The sequence below is a fragment of the Cetorhinus maximus genome, chromosome 15 (genome assembly GCF_964194155.1).
Source record: "Cetorhinus maximus chromosome 15, sCetMax3.hap1.1, whole genome shotgun sequence".
Classification (NCBI taxonomy): Eukaryota; Metazoa; Chordata; class Chondrichthyes; order Lamniformes; family Cetorhinidae; genus Cetorhinus; species Cetorhinus maximus.
Window position 1 is genome coordinate 40,140,542 of NC_135893.1, and position 20,992 is coordinate 40,161,533.

The 20,992-nt window shown below is 43.9% G+C and overlaps 1 protein-coding gene across 2 annotated transcripts in view; it reads right to left on the minus strand.

Annotated features, from left to right (window-relative positions):
* The window catches only part of epha8 (eph receptor A8), a 568,862-nt gene that overhangs the window by 50,032 nt on the left and 497,838 nt on the right, over window positions 1-20,992 (minus strand). For both annotated transcript variants that reach the window (XM_078558294.1, XM_078558293.1), the window contains exon 14: window positions 4,821-4,970. In XM_078558294.1, the coding sequence (XP_078414420.1) occupies window positions 4,821-4,970 (150 nt within the window). The remainder of the gene's footprint in view (window positions 1-4,820; window positions 4,971-20,992) is intronic.

The window sequence follows — 20,992 nt, forward strand, 5'->3', positions numbered from 1 at the left end:
AATACTGTCCAGTAAAAGTAATATCTATATAAGAAGCAAATATTTCAGCATTGTGTTGGCAAAAAACCAATCAGCAGTAGAGATTCTCACTCAATGATTTGCCAGGAATAAGTAATGTAAAAGTTTGGAAATTCAAGACAAAGTAATTTCCAACTCTAATCCTTCAATATTGTACTTGTCTTTATTAGGACAATTGCTGCCATATAAACTAGAAGGAAGCAACAGGGGTTACTGCAGCGAATGGACAGCTGGGTAACAGTGAAGAATAGATAATAAAGGAGCTGTCCTGTCCGGCCTTTTGTGAATCACCTCCTTCCTTGGCTTGCAGGTGAGCCCTATCTTCAGGAACTCCCTCCCTGAATCTCTCCGTCTCTCTTTCCTTTTTTAAGATGTTCCTTAAAACCTACCCCTTTGACCAAGAATTTGATCACCCACTCTAATATCTTGTTCTTTGGGTCAGCATTAACATTTATTTGCAAGTTGGTGTTATCGGCCAAGGGTGTAAAAGACTTCTTTGAAATCCTGCTCATTCCTCCCTCTGTAAATCTAAGATCCAATTTTAACTGTAGGCCAGTTTTGGGAGATTGAGTAGCAGTTTGAGTAAAGGATTCGGATTTATTCCTGAAATGGCACTTTGCTTTCATCAAGCAGGCTCTGTAAACACAGGGTGAGAGTTGTGACACCTGAAATCCCTTCCCCTCTGATGTCAGTGCCCATATTTGGGGTGGATACAGGTTCCACCTGAAACAAGGAGACATCAGAATCGTCCAAATCTGGGCCCAGCTCAATTTCTGGGACCTGGCCCTTCTGCTGCCACCCTGAGGGTGACCAGCCAACTCGTATTTTATGGGATCATCCTGTAATTTAACTGACTGTCCCACACCCTGTACCATTGCCTCCTGAGCCTCCATTTGTCCCATATTTCTGGACCAGAGAACTGGGAGACAGCTGGAGAGCCTCCTTTTGTTGCTGCCCTTCAGTATTTGGTGTTTCTGCATGCGCTGTGCGCTGTAGAGCATGCACTGACATGATGTCAGCCCACTTGCACAACTCAGGAAGAGGTCTCCTGGAGTTGGACTGGAGGCAAAGAGCCTGAGGGAGGAGTGGAGGACTCAAAATGTTAAGAGGGGGGGGTCCATGTCCAGCAACACCAAGCTCGGCAGTGTGGGGGTAGTTGGGTACGGGTGGGGGGTCGGGGTTGGTGGGGGGGGGGCAGCTGGGTGTTAACGGCGCAGCCTGAGTCTCAGGTAGCACTCAGGCCTGAGTTTCAGGTAAGGATTCGGTGGGTTTGGGACCAGGGGGTGCTGAGTGAGTAGGATGAGGGATTTTGGGAGGAGGGGCTGCGAGTGAGTCTATTTTGGGGGAAGAGGTGTCTGTGTGTTTGTGTGGTGAGGAGCAGTATGGAGCACTGAGGGAGAATACCGACTATCAAGGGAGCAGTCCGGAGTATCGAGGAAGTAGTCCAAAGTGTTGAGGGAGCAGTCTGGAGTGTCGAGGGAGCAGTGCGGAGTGTCGAGGGAGCAGTGCGGAGTGTCGAGGGAGCAGTCCGGAGTGTTGAGGGAGCAGTGCGGAGTGTTGAGGGAGCAGTCTGGAGTGTCAAGGGAGCAGTCTGGAGTGTTGGTGGAGCAGTGCGGAGTGTCGAGGGAGCAGTGCGGAGTGTCGAGGGAGCAGTGCGGAGTGTCGAGGGAGCAGTGCGGAGTGTCGAGGGAGCAGTCTGGAGTGTTGGTGGAGTAGTGCGGAGTGTCCAGGGAGCAGTGCGGAGTGTCGAGGGAGCAGTGCGGAGTGTCGAGGGAGCAGTCCGGAGTGTCCAGGGAGCAGTGCGGAGTGTCGAGGGAGCAGTGCGGAGTATCCAGGGAGCAGTGCGGAGTGTCCAGGGAGCAGTGCGGAGTGTCGAGGGAGCAGTGCGGAGTGTCCAGGGAGCAGTGCGGAGTGTCCAGGGAGCAGTGCGGAGTGTCCAGGGAGCAGTGCGGAGTGTCGAGGGAGCAGTGCGGAGTGTTGGTGGAGCAGTCCGGAGTGTCCAGGGAGCAGTGCGGAGTGTCGAGGGAGCAGTCCGGAGTGTTGAGGGAGCAGTCCAGAGTGTCGAGGGAGCAGTGCGGAGTGTTGGTGGAGCAGTCCGGAGTGTCCAGGGAGCAGTGCGGAGTGTCAAGGGAGCAGTCTGGAGTGTTGGTGGAACAGTCCGGAGTGTCCAGGGAGCAGTCTGGAGTGTTGGTGGAGCAGTGCAGAATGTTGATGGGGTGAAGGAGGCAGACTGTAAGTGATGTACATGTGGAATGTTGTGAGGGGCCAAGCAACACCTCCCTCCCACTTTCTGCTCTCACCAGCACCCACCCCCACCCCGGTCTAAGGTCTTGCCAACAACCTGTTCGACACCCCCAAGTTTCTAGTCTCGCCAGTACATTCCCCTCCGCCACCAGCCTGTCGTTCTGTCAGCACTTCCCACCGCCTCTATCGAAGTGTCCCTTACTCTATTCCCTCAGTCTCCTGACAGACGCGTTCATGCAGAGGTCACCGTTCTTCAGCCCCACTATAAACATAGGCCTGATGGCGTAATTAGCATTTACTGAAGATTGCCTCACTTTCTTTGGATCACATTTGGGGAATATTTTGGGGAATTTTTTATGGGGCTACAGGCACAGGTATCCTTAAGGCATTGTTAAGACTGCTCCCCAGGGGAGGTTTCCCCTAATTTCTTCTGGGGAGGAGGAGGTACCCCAAATTGTATGCTCCTGGGTGAGGCGGGATGAGCTGGCTCCCTTTCTTTATTCAACCCCCTTGGCTGGTCGCAGCAAGGTTAATTTAAAAAGGAACCCTTCCCTCATGGACACCTTTTTCCAGTCCAAACATATTTATGTTCTGAAATGGTGACATAATTTCAAGTGTTTCTGTATCTTCACAACATATTAACCAGCTGCATATGCATATGCACTGTGAGTGTGTGAGTGTGTGTGTGTGTGTGAGAGAGTCTGTACATGAGAGAGTCTGTTTGTATGCATGTGTCTGCCCGACTGTAAGGGTGTCTGTGGGAGTATGTGTGCCTCTCTGCATGATTTTGGGCAGGATTTTCCCCTGCCCCCCCACTCCCGAAGCAGCAGGTTTAACGGCGGGCAGTGGGGAACAATGTGGCAGGGGCTCCAAAAATTGATTTCCTGCCGGCGTAAAATGATAGCAGGATCTTCCACTCCCACCCGCCATGACGGCTTGCAATTCCTGCTGGAGTCCGGCATGAAACTGATTTGCCCCCAGTTAATGGAATGCAGATGAAGGCCTGACCGGAATCGTGCCCCCAAACTCCACGCCCGATCGTCCGCACTGCCAGCGGGTAATCATGCCAGTCCAGAGCACGTCTGGGCCAATGTGGCGTGTACATATTGGCTCTTACCTGAAGAGGGTCTGTGGCTGCCTCTGGAGTTCAGGATGGGGAATTCCAGTGACCGTGGACCTTGGAACACGCAGCAGTGGGTTTGGGGAGCATCTATCAGGTGGATTTTCCAGCTTCAGTGTCTTCAAAAAGGTCCACCTTCCGGTTTCAGAGCGTTCCTTGAGGTCCATCTTCTTTCATCAATGGTGGGTCAGTTATGTTCGCCTTTTAAAATGGCGCCCAGATATGATGGCGGGGTGCGAGCCATTGAGCCTGCCCCGTCGCATGGAACATCACAAAACCCCCTAATGCATATTTAATGAGGCTGGAGTCACGCGATACGGCACAAATTCCTAATGCCTCCGCGGCAGGAAACAATCCCTGTCCCCGTCCCCGCCACAGGACTTAGTCCTAGAATGGAAAATTCCGCCGTGTGTGTATGTATGAATTTGTGCATCTATGTGTATGTCTATGTGAATGTATGTGCATGAGCATGTCTGTGCAAATATGCATGCATGTGCCTGTGTCTATATGCATATGTGTGTGTGTGTATGTGTGTGTATGTGTGTATGTGTACGTGCGTGGGTGTTTACATGCATGTGTTTGTTTTATTTCTGTGAGTGTGTTTGTGATCCTGTGTGTGTGTGTGTGTGTGTGTGTGTGTTCGTGTGCGTATGTGTACGTGCAAGTGTGTACGTGTGTGTCTACATGCACGTGTTTGTTTTATCTCTGTGGGTGTGCTTGTGATCCTGTATGTACATATGTGTGTGTGTGTGTGCGCACATGTGTGTGTGTGTGTGTATGTCTGTGTGTGTCTACCTGTGTGTCTGTGTATGCCTATGTGTGTCTGTATGTGTCTACCTGTGTGTTCGCGTATGTCTATGTGTGCCTGTGTGTGTGTGTCTACCTGTGTGTTCAGTTATGTCTATGTGTGCCTGTGACTGTGTGTGTGTCTACCTGTGTGTTTGTGTATGCTTATGTGTGCCTGTGTCTGTGTGTGTCTACCTGTATGCCTGTGTGTGTCTGTGTCTTTGTGTGTTTATCTGTGTTTGTGTGTGTATGTGTGTCTGTGTCTGTGGATGTCTACCTGTGTGTTTGTGTATGCCTATGTGTGTCTGTGTGTTTGTGTGGGTATGTGTGTCTGTGTGTGTCTACCTGTGTTTCTGTGTGTGTATGTGTGTGTGGATTGTAAGCTGACAATCTATAACTTGCCATTAAAAAGTCCAATTGTGCCTCTGCAACATTGAACATTTCAGGGATTTGTTTGGTGGCAGTTACATCAAAACCTGAAATACTTCAAAGGTTTCAGTGCTGATCTCATATGTGGCTGCTAGCTTGTTAGTTTATACTACACTGTAACAGTTATTTAAGAGTTTAACTGGTGACCAAGGTACTCTTGTGAAGTAGGAGTACATGCCATCAGTAAGTTCAATACGCGTGTGAAGCAGGACTGGGTACTTACGTCTCGGTTTGTCATATTCCAATATGGTCTCTCTCCATATGATGTCACCTCCCACATGACGACCCCATAACTCCAGACGTCACTGGCAGAGGAGAACTTGCGATAGGCGATGGCCTCTGGAGCCGTCCAACGGATTGGGATCTTACCTCCCTAGGCACAAAGTTTAACTTTTAGAAAAGGTTTAGAAAAGCATTCCTTATTTCATTCGGTATAATTATGTATATATGATATGTATAATATATACTAAACAACATCCATGACCATCAAGGTTGTGGAAATAATTAAATATCAAACATTTGATTAATACTTGAAAAGGAGAAGTTTTCAAGGCTCTGGGGAAAGAGCATGAGATTAGGATTGTTTGGAAAACTCTTTCAAAGAACCAGTACAAGCATGATGGACTGAATGGCCTCCCCTGTGCTGCATGATTCTATGACTCTATGAATATTATCCAGAAAGAAGAAAGAATAAACACAAATTGTACACTTAAAGATGCTGCAAAGTAGATTTTACATCGAGAACCCAGCCTTCGGAAGAGTGAGATTTCCTGCTGCCCTCATGCCAGCATTCCTGACTCCTGCCAAATTCCAGGGGACGGGACATTTTCAGTAGAATTCCTGCCTATCTCAGGGAGACCACCTGCAGGAGAGAGGGAGATTTATACTGCAGGATTTAGACAGAGCGAGTTTAGTGTAGTCTGGCCCACTGTTTCCAGGGCCGCTAAAGGATAAATTAACAACACTGGCAGCCAGTAGAAGTGTGATCAATCATCCTATGATCAGTGACATCCCCTTGGGATAGAGATTTCAATCTTAAATCTCTCCATTCTCTATAGTAATGGAGTACGCTTCCGTTTCTCAGTAGAGGCCAACTGTACCACTCCTACGGTTACAGGTATTAATTAACTTAGGGCAGAGCAGGGACCTGGATTTTTCTGGTTTGTATGGGTCAATTATACACTGCATGGAATATTGGGATTTATAGACAGCATAACAGAGCACAAATCATTAGAGATTATGCCAAGGCTTTGTAATGCATTGGTCAGACCATATATCGAGTATTTTATTCCATTCTGGGGAACACATCACAATAGAAAGCAAGGGCATTTATATAGCATCTTTCAGTCCATCCCACAACACACCATGTCCAATTGAGTAATTTTGAAGTGTTGGAATGTAGAAACAGAACAACCTGTTTGCACACAGCAAACTCCCACAAACAGCATTGTGATAATGACCAGCTTTTGTGATGTTGCTTGAGGGATAAATATTGTCCAGGACACCAGGAGTAATTCCCTTGCTCTTCTTTTAATAGTGCCATGGGATCTTTCACATCCGCCTGAGACTGGACTTGAAGCGGAATTTGAACCCCACGACCTTCTGCCTCAGTGCACCCGGTGAGTCACATCTAACGCCTCAGAAGAAGGAGCAGAAACACAGATACTTCTACATTCAAAATACAGCAGGATGGGTGTGAGGATAGAGCTGAGGATGAAGATGAATGACTCTGTACAGGCTGAATCATCTTCTTTAATCTCGATTTCTTTGATGTTTCTACACAGCTGAGTTATTGAGATGAGGGGAAAGATAAATATCTCTCATTTGATAATGTTTCCAAGAGCATAAACACAAGTGTAAAAGAGTATTATATTCACAACAATATCACTGGAGAGGGGCCAACAGACTGAGAGCACCTGTAAAGGAGTTATCTTTCACTGAGAGTTAATTTAATAAAAATTTCAAAGAAGGTGGGAAGCTTCCAGAAGGAAAGAAACAACAAGAAACAAATAAAATTCCTTAAATGTTACAATTCATTGCCTCAGACTTCATCACTGAAGCTCTCTTCTGTTTGTTATATGAAGCTCTTTTATGTGATGTTCAGTTCATAGACTCTTGGCAATAAATCTTGTAGGTGCCTGAGATTTATTGAACAAATCCCAAGGGGTTATTTTCCTCTGATTTTCAGTCATATGTGGGATTTATCTGAGGAGTAAGGGACTTTGTGTACCTTTTTTTTTACAAAAAAAGAGAACTTCCATTCATAGAATAACTTTCATGCGTTACGAGGATGTTCGTTTATTAAGAAAAAGAAACAATTTCTATTTTTTTCTAATCTGTATTAGTGCGTGTGGGCCCAGGCGAATGTGTGTGGTGTATGGATGTTGGTTTCGATTTACCTAGCTTGTTGGTTTATTTGAGAAAGAGGTTCAATAAACTTATCTTGTTCTTTGTTTAACCTAGGAAAATCTGTCTGACTAATTCTTTGCAATCCAAAAGCGCAAATGGTGGGACTCCTTCAGCATTGGCAAAGCACATCCCCTCTAAATTCACAAAAAAACCCTGTTATGGTCAGACCTGGAGAGGAATTATAGGGGAGTCATTTCACCCCTCCCGACATGGTCGTAACACGTCTTAAGCTAAATATAGCCAATAGAAGCTCCATATATTAATACACAGGGCCCTGTTCTTTGTAGACAGAAAGAACATGTACACACATTGTGTCTGGTTCAGCTAAACAAAATAAGTGACAGCCATTCGCTGACCCATTCCTCAGGGAAATGTTTTGACCAGTCAGGGTCAAGGTGCCTGGTTTAAATCTCAAACAATGCTTGGCAGTTAACTGTCAGTCATCATCATTGGTGTATTCTCCATGGCAATGCCTCTACCAATCAGAGCCCACTTGTCAACCAATCAGCATTCTTATTACATACAGCATAAATTATTATTTTCCCCTGATATTGGTGTTCTTGTGAAGTGTCCTGATGAGTGCAGGGTGAAAAGCTTCGACATGTCTCTTTTTTCAGCAGTAGAGCCAATGAATTATTTTTTTTAACTGCTATGACTGTTGTTTTATAACTAACTAATTCACAAATTAGTTGCAAAGGCATTCACAGCAATGAGATGAATGATTTATTAATGAGTTTTAGTGATGTTAGTTTAAGGATAACTGCTGGTCAGGGCACCAGGAGAACTCACCTGAGTCATGTAATCTTGAGAAGGCAGGTGGGGCATTAACTTAACATCTCATCTGAAAGGAAGCATGTGTGATAATGTAGCTCTCCCTCAGTGCTGCACTGAAGTGTCAGCCTCAATTACATGCTCAAGTTCAGAATGGGGCTTGAACCTACAACCTTTAAATTCAAGGAATAGAGCACTATCACTGGTCTAGGAGTGTCACCTAACAAAGATTTCATTAGGATGTTCAACAGTACAGTGTTACAGCAAAAAATACAGGAGACTATGATTAAATAGTTTGAGAAAGATTATACTAGGATGGTCATAAATTTTGAGTGAGCACAATTTGCATAAAAACATTTGACAAGTTTTTTTGTCTGAAGAACTTATTCTTCAGACTGGTTTTATCGCATTGATGCTACATAGAAGGCACAACATGAAAACAGACTGTTTGGTTCAACCAGCCCATGTTGTCATTCATCCTTGTACCAGGTATAACTCCACACCTGCTCCACCTCAGGTCTGGCTGGTCTTATTTTATTTCTGTCCTTGAATCCTGTTGTTTAGTTTCAAGTGTTTTTACAAATCCTTTACACATGGCTAAGCTTCGATTGTAATTTATTGCTGATGAATTCCATTTTCAAAAGCCCTCCTCATGAAAAGAAATATTTTAACTTCTCCATTTAACTGTCGAGAATGACTCCTAAATTTATTGTTAATAACTTATTGACCACAAGGAAATCATCTTTCCCCATTCCTCTGCACAAACCTTTCACAGTTCTAATTTTCAAATCTCTTCTCATCTCTCCTAGGTATCACCCTAGTTGTGTCTTCTCCATGACTCCATTATAATTTCTAAACCACTGGGCTCAAACTACACACAGTACTTTAACTGTGGCCCAGCCCATGTCTTCTACAGGTGTTACAACACATCCTTACTACTGTTATTTATCCACACTGAACTGCATTTTCCACCTACCTGCCCACCCCCTAACCAGTTTCTGATCTCCTGATTCATCCTCATAGTGCTGTGCCCATTCTTGAGCTTTCTCAGAAGATAATGATATTATTTTTATCTACCCATGCACAATTTATTTACATTTACGTATAGATTTCTCACAGTGTTTCCACTGACTCCAATGGAAATAAAAATGGGAAGAAATGTAAAACTGGCGGCTGACTCACTTTCAGCCATCTTACTTTACCACATAAAGTCTTCATCTGCCCCAAGGAGTCAAGGTCGAGTGTAGTCTTCTGTCAACATTTTGTGACTCATGAACTGTCACGAGGATTCCGATATGATTAGAATAATGACACTGGTAAAGGTTTAAGATGACAAATTTCTCAAACTAACTATATCAAACTATGCTCCAAATCGCAGGGGATATGAATAGCACACTGATAGCTGATGAACAGGTGCATAACACCATGCAGGACCTACTAATGTAAAATAATGCAACCTCTTTCAGTTCAATTGTCCTAATTATATAAATATCCCACAGAAGCTGAATCCTTCCAATCCATATGACAGCTGAACTGTCTTATTTAACCTATGAGATCAAAGATTTACACATTCAATTGTTTGGATGATATCCACAAAGCTGAATCTTCCACACAGTCCACAGCCTTGCCCTTCAATTTCTTTACTTCAACCCAGAGAAAAAGGAACTGGTTTCTTTTACCCAGGCATTCTGCCTTTAACATAACCACAGAAAGCTGGTACTTCCATTCTAGCTTTCTGCTTTAATTCAACCAGGAGGCCAAAGGGTTACACCTTCCCTGAACGATACTCACAAGCTTTTCTCTTACCCAGCCCAGCTGGTCCCCTCCAGTCTCTGTTCACACCTCTCGCGCTGTAGACACCCAAGGGAAAAACATAACTTCTGACACATGGGCCAACAGCCTGGCTGTACAGTGAGGAAGAAAGGAAGGTATGCCTTTCTTATACCCATCTATTCATGTGTTCAGAGCCTGTGGTCACTCCCTGCAGTAAGTTGTCAAGTGTGATGTCACCCCTCATGGCAAGAGTCCCTATGAGCCGTTTCAAAATGCCCTTTTTGACTGTTACAAAACTCCCAAAGAGGTCTAGCATTCCCCATGTTTGATAAACATTACCCAGGTGCCTCTCTTCACACTGTTTCAAGGTTCCTTTCTCCCCTGACCATAATGACAATCATGGGACCAGAAGAAGTTACAAGATTCCCCTAATGATAATCATAGGAATTTCTTCCATTGGAATGTCTGTGATAAGAACAGATCCCATATCTGACTTCTTATAAGTACATACTTTTAGTAATTTTATTGCCTATATCCTGTCTTGGGAGTGCAGCACATAGGATATTCCATACTGATTTCTGTTTAGCGCTTGCTTGCATAAGTGAGTTGCAAAGGTTTTCCTCACTATTCTTCACTCCTTCAAGGGATCCCACAAAAATCAAGGTAGCAAATTCAACAGTGGCCAATTTACATTCTCATACCATAGCAGGCATACTGTAGTCATGGCATGCAGCTGAAAATTGGTCAGCTACATCACCATTTCAGTCCACAATCACAATTTAGACCAAGAAATATTGAGAAGCCATTTTAAAGTCATGCATCCTGTCCTGGTTTTTAATATAAATCCCTGTGTCCGCATCATTAATGAAAACTGCCACTGTAAACTTGTCATGGATTAACTGCATTCTTTTAAACAGCATCTTTGCAACTTTGGTGAAATAAGAAAGTTGAGAGGCACAATGACAATCAAGGCATCAATAAAACCCAAAGACATGAATAATGTCACAATGGAGAATAAGTTGGATGCTACAGTTATTATTAAATCTAATAACACAATTTTATTAAAACTAAGAATGGAGTAATGTAGGTGACAGCAGCTGCAATAACATGAGATTGTGTTTTTTTTTTCCCACTGCCATTTATAAAGATGAGTCAATTATAGCTTATACAACAAACACTGCCCAAGTCCGTCAGATAACTGGGGTGGGAGAAAGACTGGAGCTGGAGGATTGAAATATTTACCCTGACATCCTAATTTGGGATAAAATTACAACTTCCCTAAGGTTCCAGACCATACTTAGACCAACCTGCCATTACGAAAAGAAGATTGATAAGCCACAAAATGACAATTCAAACATTTGAATTGACACTGAAACAAAAAGGTTTTCATATTTAATTTCCCTCTGTCAGATTATTTGCATAATTTCAAATGTAAACTTGGTGTATTCCGAAAACAGTCTACTGATAGAGCATGCAAATCTGAATTAAAGGGATCGGGGGGGGGTATTAAAAGGGATTGTCACAATAGGGGACAAAATTTGGAGAGTCTTTAGGTTACCTCAAATGGCTTTTAGTCTATTTGTTGTCATTCCCAAGGCAGAAAAAACAGGAACGAGCGACGGGTAAAAATGACACAACAGGAAAGGCAAGATTCAGGCCAAAGTCCTCATGCAGGGCCTCTGAAGTGGACTTTGCACTGCAGGAGATGTCACATTAGAATATGAACTGCTTTATCAAAAGATGGCAGAAATTCTTTGATGGATCAACCCTTGCTGAGGAACAGGCTGGGCCACAGTACACCTGCTACTGGGCCTCAGGCTTCAATTACATTAAACCAATGAGCTGTGGACACCATCTGAAGTTCCCAGGCAGCACACTGACAAGGAAGCCTGAAATATCAGGCAAGTCTTTTGAGAGGAAGGGAAGCTGAAGTTAGGTTGGGTGAGGGGTGGGGGTGGTAGGTGGGGGTTCGATTGTTGGAGCACTGATCACAGGGTCAAAGTTGTGATCGGTGGGGTGGGGATGGGGTGGAGGGTAGGTGTGGGAAGTGGCGGGGGCGGTTTACTGCAACACTGCAATATTGCAGTGGGACTTCAACAGATGTTAGGCTCCAACTTGCACATGTAAATGAATGTTTCAAATGTGGACCCTGGCTCCAATTTTTTTTTTTGCCTGTACAGTACCAATATGGTAGGCAGCTCACCTCTGGCTCAAAAAATTGACTTGCACTTCCTGACTGCTATATTAGTGGCTAAGTCTCCAATCTAGTCCCCAAAAGATGGGCGCATTGCAATAGAATTTCTAAGCCTATAACACCATTTAAAAGTGAATCAATAATTAAAATGGAAGAGACCATGGAGAAAGATCAGGGAGATGGGTTTAGGACAAATTGCTCTAAATGCCGAACAATGCCTGGCCTGGATGCAATGGGCTGAATGGTCTCCTCCTGTGCTGTAATTTCTATGAAACTACTGCTATCTTAGCCAAGATCACAGGTTGAGCCGATTCCTCAGGACAGATTTCCAGTGGGGAAACCCCACCAAGCAGCTCGAATGTGTGGGAAGTAGCTGAAAAAGGTGCAGCAACACAGAATGGCCAGTATGGACCATCCTAAAAAGATTAAAACTCCATACTCAAAAAAACATTGCCGGGAAAGGGGTGTTGGGAAAGGTTGTCATACAGTGAAACCTTGCATCCAACAAGAGGTAGCAGGGTTGCCAGGGAAGACATGACGGACTTGTCCAAAAAAGAATCATCAACTCTGACTGGACGAGTGCCTGGAGGTTTCATCACATGACCTCCCATCCAGTTAAACAAGCTTTTTTTAATTATCCCTTTCCAATGGATTTACAAATAATGAACAACAAATAGAAAAATACACACTTTTTTATTGCCCCTATGACTTTTCTCCTGAGGTGCTCAGAGCAGCGTACCGGAGCTTAATCTTCAATTGCCCCAGAGACCAAGCCAACCAGGGTGGGTTGCCAATATTACTGCTATACGACCGAGAGGGTCTTCCCTCCGGTGCACCTAGCAACCCAGTTGGTGGGGAGTTTCATAAGGGCAGCTGGGGATGGATCAGCAGTTCCAAGAGACGGTTTGTCAGTGATAAAAGCACTTTATCAGGCCAAAAGAACAAAAAAAAACTGTGAAAATGTATGTGGAGAAAATCAATGGCAATTTCACCCAGACAACATCCAGCCTATATGAGTGATTTTTTTTTTAATGGCAGCTAGCTTAGTAATGTTTTTCAAAGCTTCTTTGTTTCAATTTGAATTTACAAATTCTACTCCCTGGTGGCTTTGTCTGCACTTTCCAAAATGTTTCAGACTGACAAATTCCTACCCTGTCACTGTGAAAATCTGCTCCTGTTTGTCCTTGGAGGATTAAATGCAAACACTAAATTCCACTTCATTACTCCCATTTACATGGGCAAATTGAGCGTGTGCAGATCAATTTGTATTAATGCAGAGTGTTGACCATATTAATGACCTCGAGAACCATCTGAAAGGTAGGCTCGGAGCTGATATCCTTTCACAGCTGTAGCGCTTTCAGATCTGAAAATTCTTTCATAAACTATTTCTCATACATATCTGACAATGAATGTTATAAATTAGGACAAATGAAATATACAGAATCAAAGGAGGGATAAACACTGGAAACCCAATACCCAGGCAGGCGAATTCCTTGGATTTGTCACTTATGCTGCTGTAATGTGACTGGTGAGGTCTTGTGGTGCAGTGGGTAGTGTCCCTGCCTCTGCCTCTGAGCTAGAAGTTCTGGGTTCAAGCCCCCCTCCAGGACTTGCTGGCTAAGGAAGGTACATTCATAACAAGGACAATGAGTATCAACATGTAAATCCTTCTAACACATGCTAATGGTCTATTCTAATTCTTCTTAATCCCAATATTTTCAATACATTCACAGCTGTGGCTCAGTTGATAACACTTTTGCTCCTCAGTCAGGAAGATGTGGCCTTAAGACCCCTCCAGAGATTTGAGCACAAAATCTAGCTGAAGGAGTGCTGCACTGTTGGAGATGAGATGTTAAAACAAGGCCCCCCTCTGTCCTCTCAGGTAGATATAAAAGGTCCCATGACACTTTCAAAGAAGAGCAGGGGAGTTCTCCCTGGTATCTTGGCCAATATTTATCCCTCAACCAAAGCCTAAAAAATAGATGATCAGGCAATTATCACATTGTTGTTTGTGGGAGCTTACTATGTGCATTTGTATTTCATTACAACAGTCCTTCGTTACCTTACAGCACTGCATTACAACAAAGAAGTATTTGATTGAAAGTCCTTTGGAACATTCAGAGGCCATGGAGGCACTATATCAATGCAAGTTCTATCTTCCTTCCTTTTCTGCATATGCTGTAATTCCCTCCCCTTCACCCAGTATTTGAAATAGGAGGGTAGCATCTGATTTTGCTGCAGGGCACAACTTTGACAATGAGGACTGCTTTGGTGAATTTACTGCCAATTTTCCAAGATGCTGACGATGAGCAACTGCAAGGAATCTTCTGATCTCTCAATGCCTTTTCCATGATGAAGAGGCCTGGCTGGAGACCGAAGGAAATCTCACAGAATTTTCAATCTAAAGTCAAAATGTAAGAGTTTAACACCTATATATGAGTCATGTAACTCTATACTCCAGCAGTTATACATCACAGTCTGTGCCTCCTATATCTTCACTGTCAAACTGGCACCAATTCTCACTCTCTCCAATCAATTGGACGGGAGCACAGGTAATTAGGTCATCACTAGAACCAATGGGAGGAGTGAGGGTTTGCCTTACAAACACAGAAACTTAGCACAGGAGTAGTTCACTCAGCCTCTCAAACCTATTCCATCATTCAATTAGATCAATAGTTCTCAAATGTTCTAGGTTCTGAGGCTCGCCCCTCCCATGTTCTAAAAATTCCACGAACCCCCTGTAACACAAGTACTCTTTCTGCATAAAATGTAGTTATACAATTAAACATATACATTTATTTATTATTATTCTTGTTTTACTTACTCAGCATGAAACTTGGATGGTTGAATTAAGGTGGGCCGAATTGCATTTGTAACTATCATGATCTTGGGGAAAGACTCTAGCACAACACTGTATTAGGCACTAAATCAGTTTAGTCAGATTGATTTGCAAGTGCTGATCCCATGGTATTTGATGGACAGGCTGCAGAGAAATCCTGGGACACTATTGATTGGGAAATTTCTGGGCTTGTGACGAGATGAGAAAATATCCCAAGGAATTTGCTCTAGTTTTCATTATAAAATGATACATATAAATTATCCCAGGAAGAGCTGCATGCTCCTAAATCTATGCGGGACTTGAAGATGTCCATAAAACTAACAATAAATATTCAACATGTTTTTTTTTAAATTAGGAAAAGGTTTCAGAAATATCAAAATTCTGAAAGTGATTTGTTCATTTTAAATTGCTGAGAAGTTTGCTAGCAGCAGACGAGCAGGAGGTCCAGACATGGTAATCATGGATGGCAGCCAGCTTTGCAGGAGCAAAAATAAATGTAACTTCAACTGCAGCCACTTAAAAAAATATTTCTGTATTCATTCAGTTTGCTTTCCAATAATTATTAAGTTGAAAACCAGTTTTAATAATAACAGAAGCCAAAAGTGCTACAATGACACACAGCATGTAGTCCAATGTTAAGGTCAGTCTGACAATGGTCCCCCTGTCTCCATCAGTATTATTAATTTCCAGCAGCTGTATTGATTTCCACATGTGCAATTTAGGAACTTTACACGCAAATTAAATCATCCTCTCTTGTGCCTCTTTCTGCACCCTCCAGGCTCTGTAACAGTTCCTGTATGTTTACCTCTCAGATGCTGTCTGTACCTGGGTCAGGGTCAGCACTTTATCCAGCACGTCTACATCTGCAGTATCATATTTGACCTGGAGGAGCTGTGCTGCCTTCTCATCTACCTCTGCAAGATCAAGAGGTCTGGACCAATTGGACATGTTGCAGCTGCACTGCGGACAACCAGGGCACAGGCTGCGCGAGCTGGTGCGTGAGTTACACCGGAGCAGGGTGTGGTGATGATGGATTCTCCTGTCGCTCTGGCAGATGAGTGTCCAGCAAGAAGACCAGTTGTTCACTGTCTAGGTTGGTGTCACCTCATATCTGATGTACATTAAACCAAACCTTGAGTTGCAGGTCTGATTGCAAATATTACATAGGAAGTCACTATTGGAAGGGTGGCTTTGTGGGATGCCCACTTGTCCTGTAGGGACCTGGCTCTATTCTCCACAAGTGTTGGGATTGTTTGATGACAGAGACTTCTCCATTTGGATCTGTCCAGGGTTGTTATTTTCCTATGTAGTAGGGTCCAACTTAACAGGGTCTGAGGTTGGCTGTCAGAATATCTGAGTTTGGGATGTCCTATGGTGCAGGTCCCTGTGCTCAGTTGGTGGTGAAATACCACCTTTCGGTATGGGAATCCTCCATGCGAACCACATGGCCGACCCAGCGAAGCTGAGCTCTGATGATCACACTGTCGATACTAGGCATAAAACACCTTGGAAGAACTTCAGTGTTCAGGATTTTGGCCTGCCACATGATGTTGCAGATAGATCTTATGCAGCAAAGGTGGAATGCAACTAAAATTGCTTCATGTGATGCCGGTAGGTTGTCCATGTCTCACAACCATAGAGAAGTGATGTAAGAACCACTGCCTGATAGACTTTTTTATATTCATTCTTGGGATGTGGGCGTTACTGGCTGGGCCAGCATTTATTGCCCATCCCTAATTGCCCTTGAGAAGGTGGTGGTGAGCTGCCTTCTTGAACCGCTGCAGTCCATGTGGTGTAGGAATGCCCACAAAACTCGGGGTTTGGACAAGAATATAAGACAGTCACTAATAAATCCAAACATGAATTTATGCCCAACATGTTTACCAAGAAAGTGGTTAGAACATAGAATTCATTACAATGGGAAGTAGTTTTAGGTGAAGTATATCCAAGCACTTTTTAAATGCAATGAGAGTTTCTGCCTCTACTACCCTTTCAAGCAGTGAGTTCCAGACCACCTTCCCCCCACCACACTCTGGACTCTCCTCGACTCCCCTCCTATCATTTACTTAGTGAGATCAATGCTAAGGGAAGTAGGTCCTTCCTATCCACTGCTTATAGGCCCCTCATAATTTTAGAGCCATAGGGTCATTAGGCCACAGAAGGAGGCCATTTGGCCCATCTAGTCCATGTCAGCTCTCATAGAGCAACCCAATTAGTCCCATCCTCCTCTTCTATCCCAGTAGCCCTGCAAGTTTATTTCCCTCAAGTGCCCATCCAATTTCCTTTTGAAATCATTGATCATCTCCACTTCCTCCACCCTCATAAGCAGCAAGTTCCAGATCATTACCATTTGCTGTGTAAAAAGGCTCTTCCTCACATCCCTCCTGTATCTCTTGGCAAAAAACTTCAATCTGTGCCTCGTCGTCCTAGTATCTCCAGTAATGGGAGCAGCCTTTCTTTGTCTACCCTATATAAACCTGTCATTATCTTGTAACACCTCTCTCAGATCACCCCTCAATCTCCTTTGCTCCAAGGAGAACAATCCCAGCTTCTCCAACTTAACCTTGTAGCTAAATTCCCTCATCCCCAGGACAATTCCGGTAAATCTCCTCAGTACTCCAGGGTCCCTCTGCTCCTCCACATCTCTCTTTATCTAACCATTTATTGTGTGTGCCCTGTTTACCCTGCCCAAATGCGTTACATCACACTCCACCAGATTGAAGCCCATTTGCCACTATTCTGTCCCCCTGACCAGTCCATTAATACCCTCCTGCAGTCTACAGCATTTACCTCACTATCAACCACATGGCTATTTAAGAGGATCCTGGATAACACATGAGGGAGATAGAGAAAGGAAAATAAAGACTTGCATTTATTTAGCGCCTGCCATGACCTTGGGGCATCCCAAGATGCTTTACAACCAATTCTGTACTTTTTGAAGTGTAGTTGCTGTTGTAATTTAGGAAACATGGCAGCCAATTTGCTCACAGTAAGCTCCCACAAACAGTAAAGTGATAATGAGAAGCTAATCTGTTTTAACTATGTTTGCTTTGGATGGAGTGAGATGAAATAGGGTGGGAGGTGGGGTGGGGCTTGTTGGCCAAATGGCCCACTGCCTTTCTGTTAACTGTTAATTGTCTGTAAAGTTACAGCCTTTGAGAGAGAAACTGCAGACACAACATATAACGTACAATGCGCTCCATTTTGTTGCATTTAATTTGCCTGAAGCACTGGCTCAAACAAGCATCAGTTTTCCCAACTTGAAAAAGAAATGAAGTGCATTTCTATAGTGCCTTGCACAACCTCAGGATGTCCCAAAGTGCTTTACTGTCAATGACGCACTTGTTGAATTATAGTCACTGCTGTAATAAAGGATACGCACCAGCTCATTTGCCAGATCCCATAAGCAGCAATGTGATATTGACTAGATATTCTATTTTTAGTGTTGTTGGGTGAGTGTTAAATATTGGCCAACATGCCAGGGAGAACAACTGCTCAAAATAATCACAGTGGGACTCTTTACCTCTGTTGGGAGGTTTGTTGATTACAGAACAGTGTCTCTTAAAGAAGCCTCCATAGTCTTCTGCACATTAACAGTAAGTCTTTATTAACTACTTGTAACTATATACATGTCTACATTGAAGGACGCAGGCAAGGCACTATCTCCTGTCTAGAGCTTTACATGTCTCTGCTCAACACCACACTGACCCTAGGTCTAAGTCATGTGCCTTCTTACATCACTGAGTGGACGGTACTGTACTCAATCCCATGTTAACCATGTATGTGCCAGACCCTTATGCTACAGTCTCCACCTGAGAGGGCTGATAAAACCTCAGTTTAATGTCACATCTGGAAGACAGCAGCAGTACAGCACCCCATCAGTGCTGAACTGGAATGCTAGCCTAGATTTTGTGCACAAGTCCCTGGATTTTAATGTATTAAAAATAATGGATATTTTGTGACCAGAAAAGTAGGGATACTACTAAGGTTCACAATAGCTATAGTTCAGTTTCACACATTTGATTAATTAGTGAACCTCTGACTCTTTCTTTAATTATTTTCCTCTCTATGAGGCAAACAAAATTTTACATTTTGTTCGGAGTTAAAGAAGAGAGCTGCAGTCTTCAAAGGGTTAATAAATCACATTTGCTCTTCATTGTGGTGTTTCTTTGCTGTGAATTATATTTTAATGCGTTTATCAAAGGTCTGCACTTGAAAGGAATTCAGATTAAAATTGGAGCACATTTGTACAATGGCATTATTTGTCAAGTGAAATAATATTATGGATATGATGCTTTGCATTCAACAGTGCCTACTCTCTAACCTTCAATCTCCAATTCGATTATAAAACACCTCATGGGAACAGACACAAAGCGGTAGAAAAGGAAAAGGAAATAAAATTAAAGTAACTAGCCGGGAAAATAGTTTTCTTGACGTTAACAGTCTGGAGCTTAATTTGAGTTTGATATGCTCTTCATAAAAAATACATATAATAGAGACCGAGAGGAAAAGCACAGATCACAAAATGAAAAGTAAGCATTCTGGAAAGCTCATTACATTTTATATGTTGTTGCTTTCCCTTTCAATGCAGGAAAAGTTTAAAAGGAAAGTGCAGCCAGTCTTTCAAAATATGGGTCTAAATTTGGATGGTTGACTCAAAGTAAATATCTCCTTTTGAGAGCCAAATCCTACAGAGTGTGAATGAGATACAGCCTCACAGTCCAGCTGTGGAATGTGAGTAGGATACAGCCTCACAGTCCAGTATGGAATGTGATTGAGGTACAGCGGCACAGTCCAGTGTGGAATGTGTGTAAGATACAGCCTCTCAGTGGAGCTTTGCAATGTGTGTAACATACAGTCTCAAACTCCAGCTGTGCAGTGTGAGTGAGATACAGCCTCACAGTCCAGAGTGGGATGTGAGTGAGATACAGCCTCAAAGTTCAGGTGTGGAATGTGAGTGAGATACAGCCTCACAGTCCAGTGTGGAATGTGTGTAAGATGCAGCCTCTCAGTCGAGCTCTGCAATGTGTGTAACATACAGCCTCAAAGTCCAGCTGTGCAGTGTGAGTGAGATACAGCCTCACAGTCCAGTGTGGGATGTGAGTGAGGTACAGCCTCAAAGTTCAGGTGTGAAACGTGAGTAAGATACACACATTCCACAGCTGGACTGTGAGACTCGATTTCACTCACATTCCACAGCTGGACTGTGAGGCTGTAAGATACAGCTTCACAGTCCAGCTGTGGAATGTGAGTGAGATAGAGCCTCACAGTCCAGTGTGGAATGTGAGTGAGGTACAGCCTCACAGTCCAGTGTGGAATGTGAGTGAGGTACAGTCTCACAGTCCAGTGTGGGATGTGAGTGATATACAGCCTCACAGTCCAGTGTGGAATGTGAGTGATATACAGCCTCACAGTCCAGTGTGGAATGTGTGTAAGATACAGCCTCACAGTCCAGTGTGGAATGTGTGTAAGATACAGCCTCACAGTCTAGTGTGGGATGTGAGTGAGATACATCCTCACAAACCAGCTATGAAATGTGAGTGAGATACAGCCTCAGTCCAACTGTGGAATGTAAGTGAGATACAGCCTCACAGTCCAGCTGTGAAATGTGAGTAAGATATTTCCTCAAAGTCCAGCTGTGAAGCATGAGTGAGATACAACCCCTCAGCCCAGCTCTGCAGTGTGATTGAGACACAGCCTCACAATTCAGCTTTGCAGTGTGAATAAGATGCAGCCTCACAGCTTGGAAGTGCAATGGGTGTCAGGTACAGCCTCAGTCCAGCTGTGGAACATGAGTGAGCTACAGCCTCAGTCCAGCTGTGCAATGTGAGTGAGATACAGCCTCAGTCCAGCTGTGGAATGTGAGTGAGATACAGCCTCACAGTTCAGTGTGGGATGTGAGTGAGATACAGCCTCACAGTCCAGCTGTGGAATGTGTGTACGATACAGCCTCACAGTCCAGCTTGTGGGATGTGAGTGAGATACAGCCTCACAGTCCAGCTGTGGAATGTGAGTGAGATACAGCCTCACAGTCCAGTGTGGAATGTGAGTGAGATACAGCCTCACAGTCCAGTGTAGGATGTGAGTAAGATACAGCCTCAATCCAACTGTGGGATGTGAATGAGATACAACCTCACCGTCCAGCTGTGGAATGTGAGTTCGATGCAGCCTCACAGTTCAGTGTGGAATGTGAGTGAGATACAGCCTCACATTCCAGCTGTGAAATGTGAGTGAGATACAGCCTCACAGTCCAGTGTGGAATGTGTGTAAGATACAGCCTCACAGTCCAGCTGTGGAATGTGTGTAAGATACAGCCTCACAGCCCAGTGTGGAATGTGTGTAAGATACAGCCTCACAGTCCAGCTGTGGAATGTGTGTAAGATACAGCCTCACAGTCCAGTGTTGGATG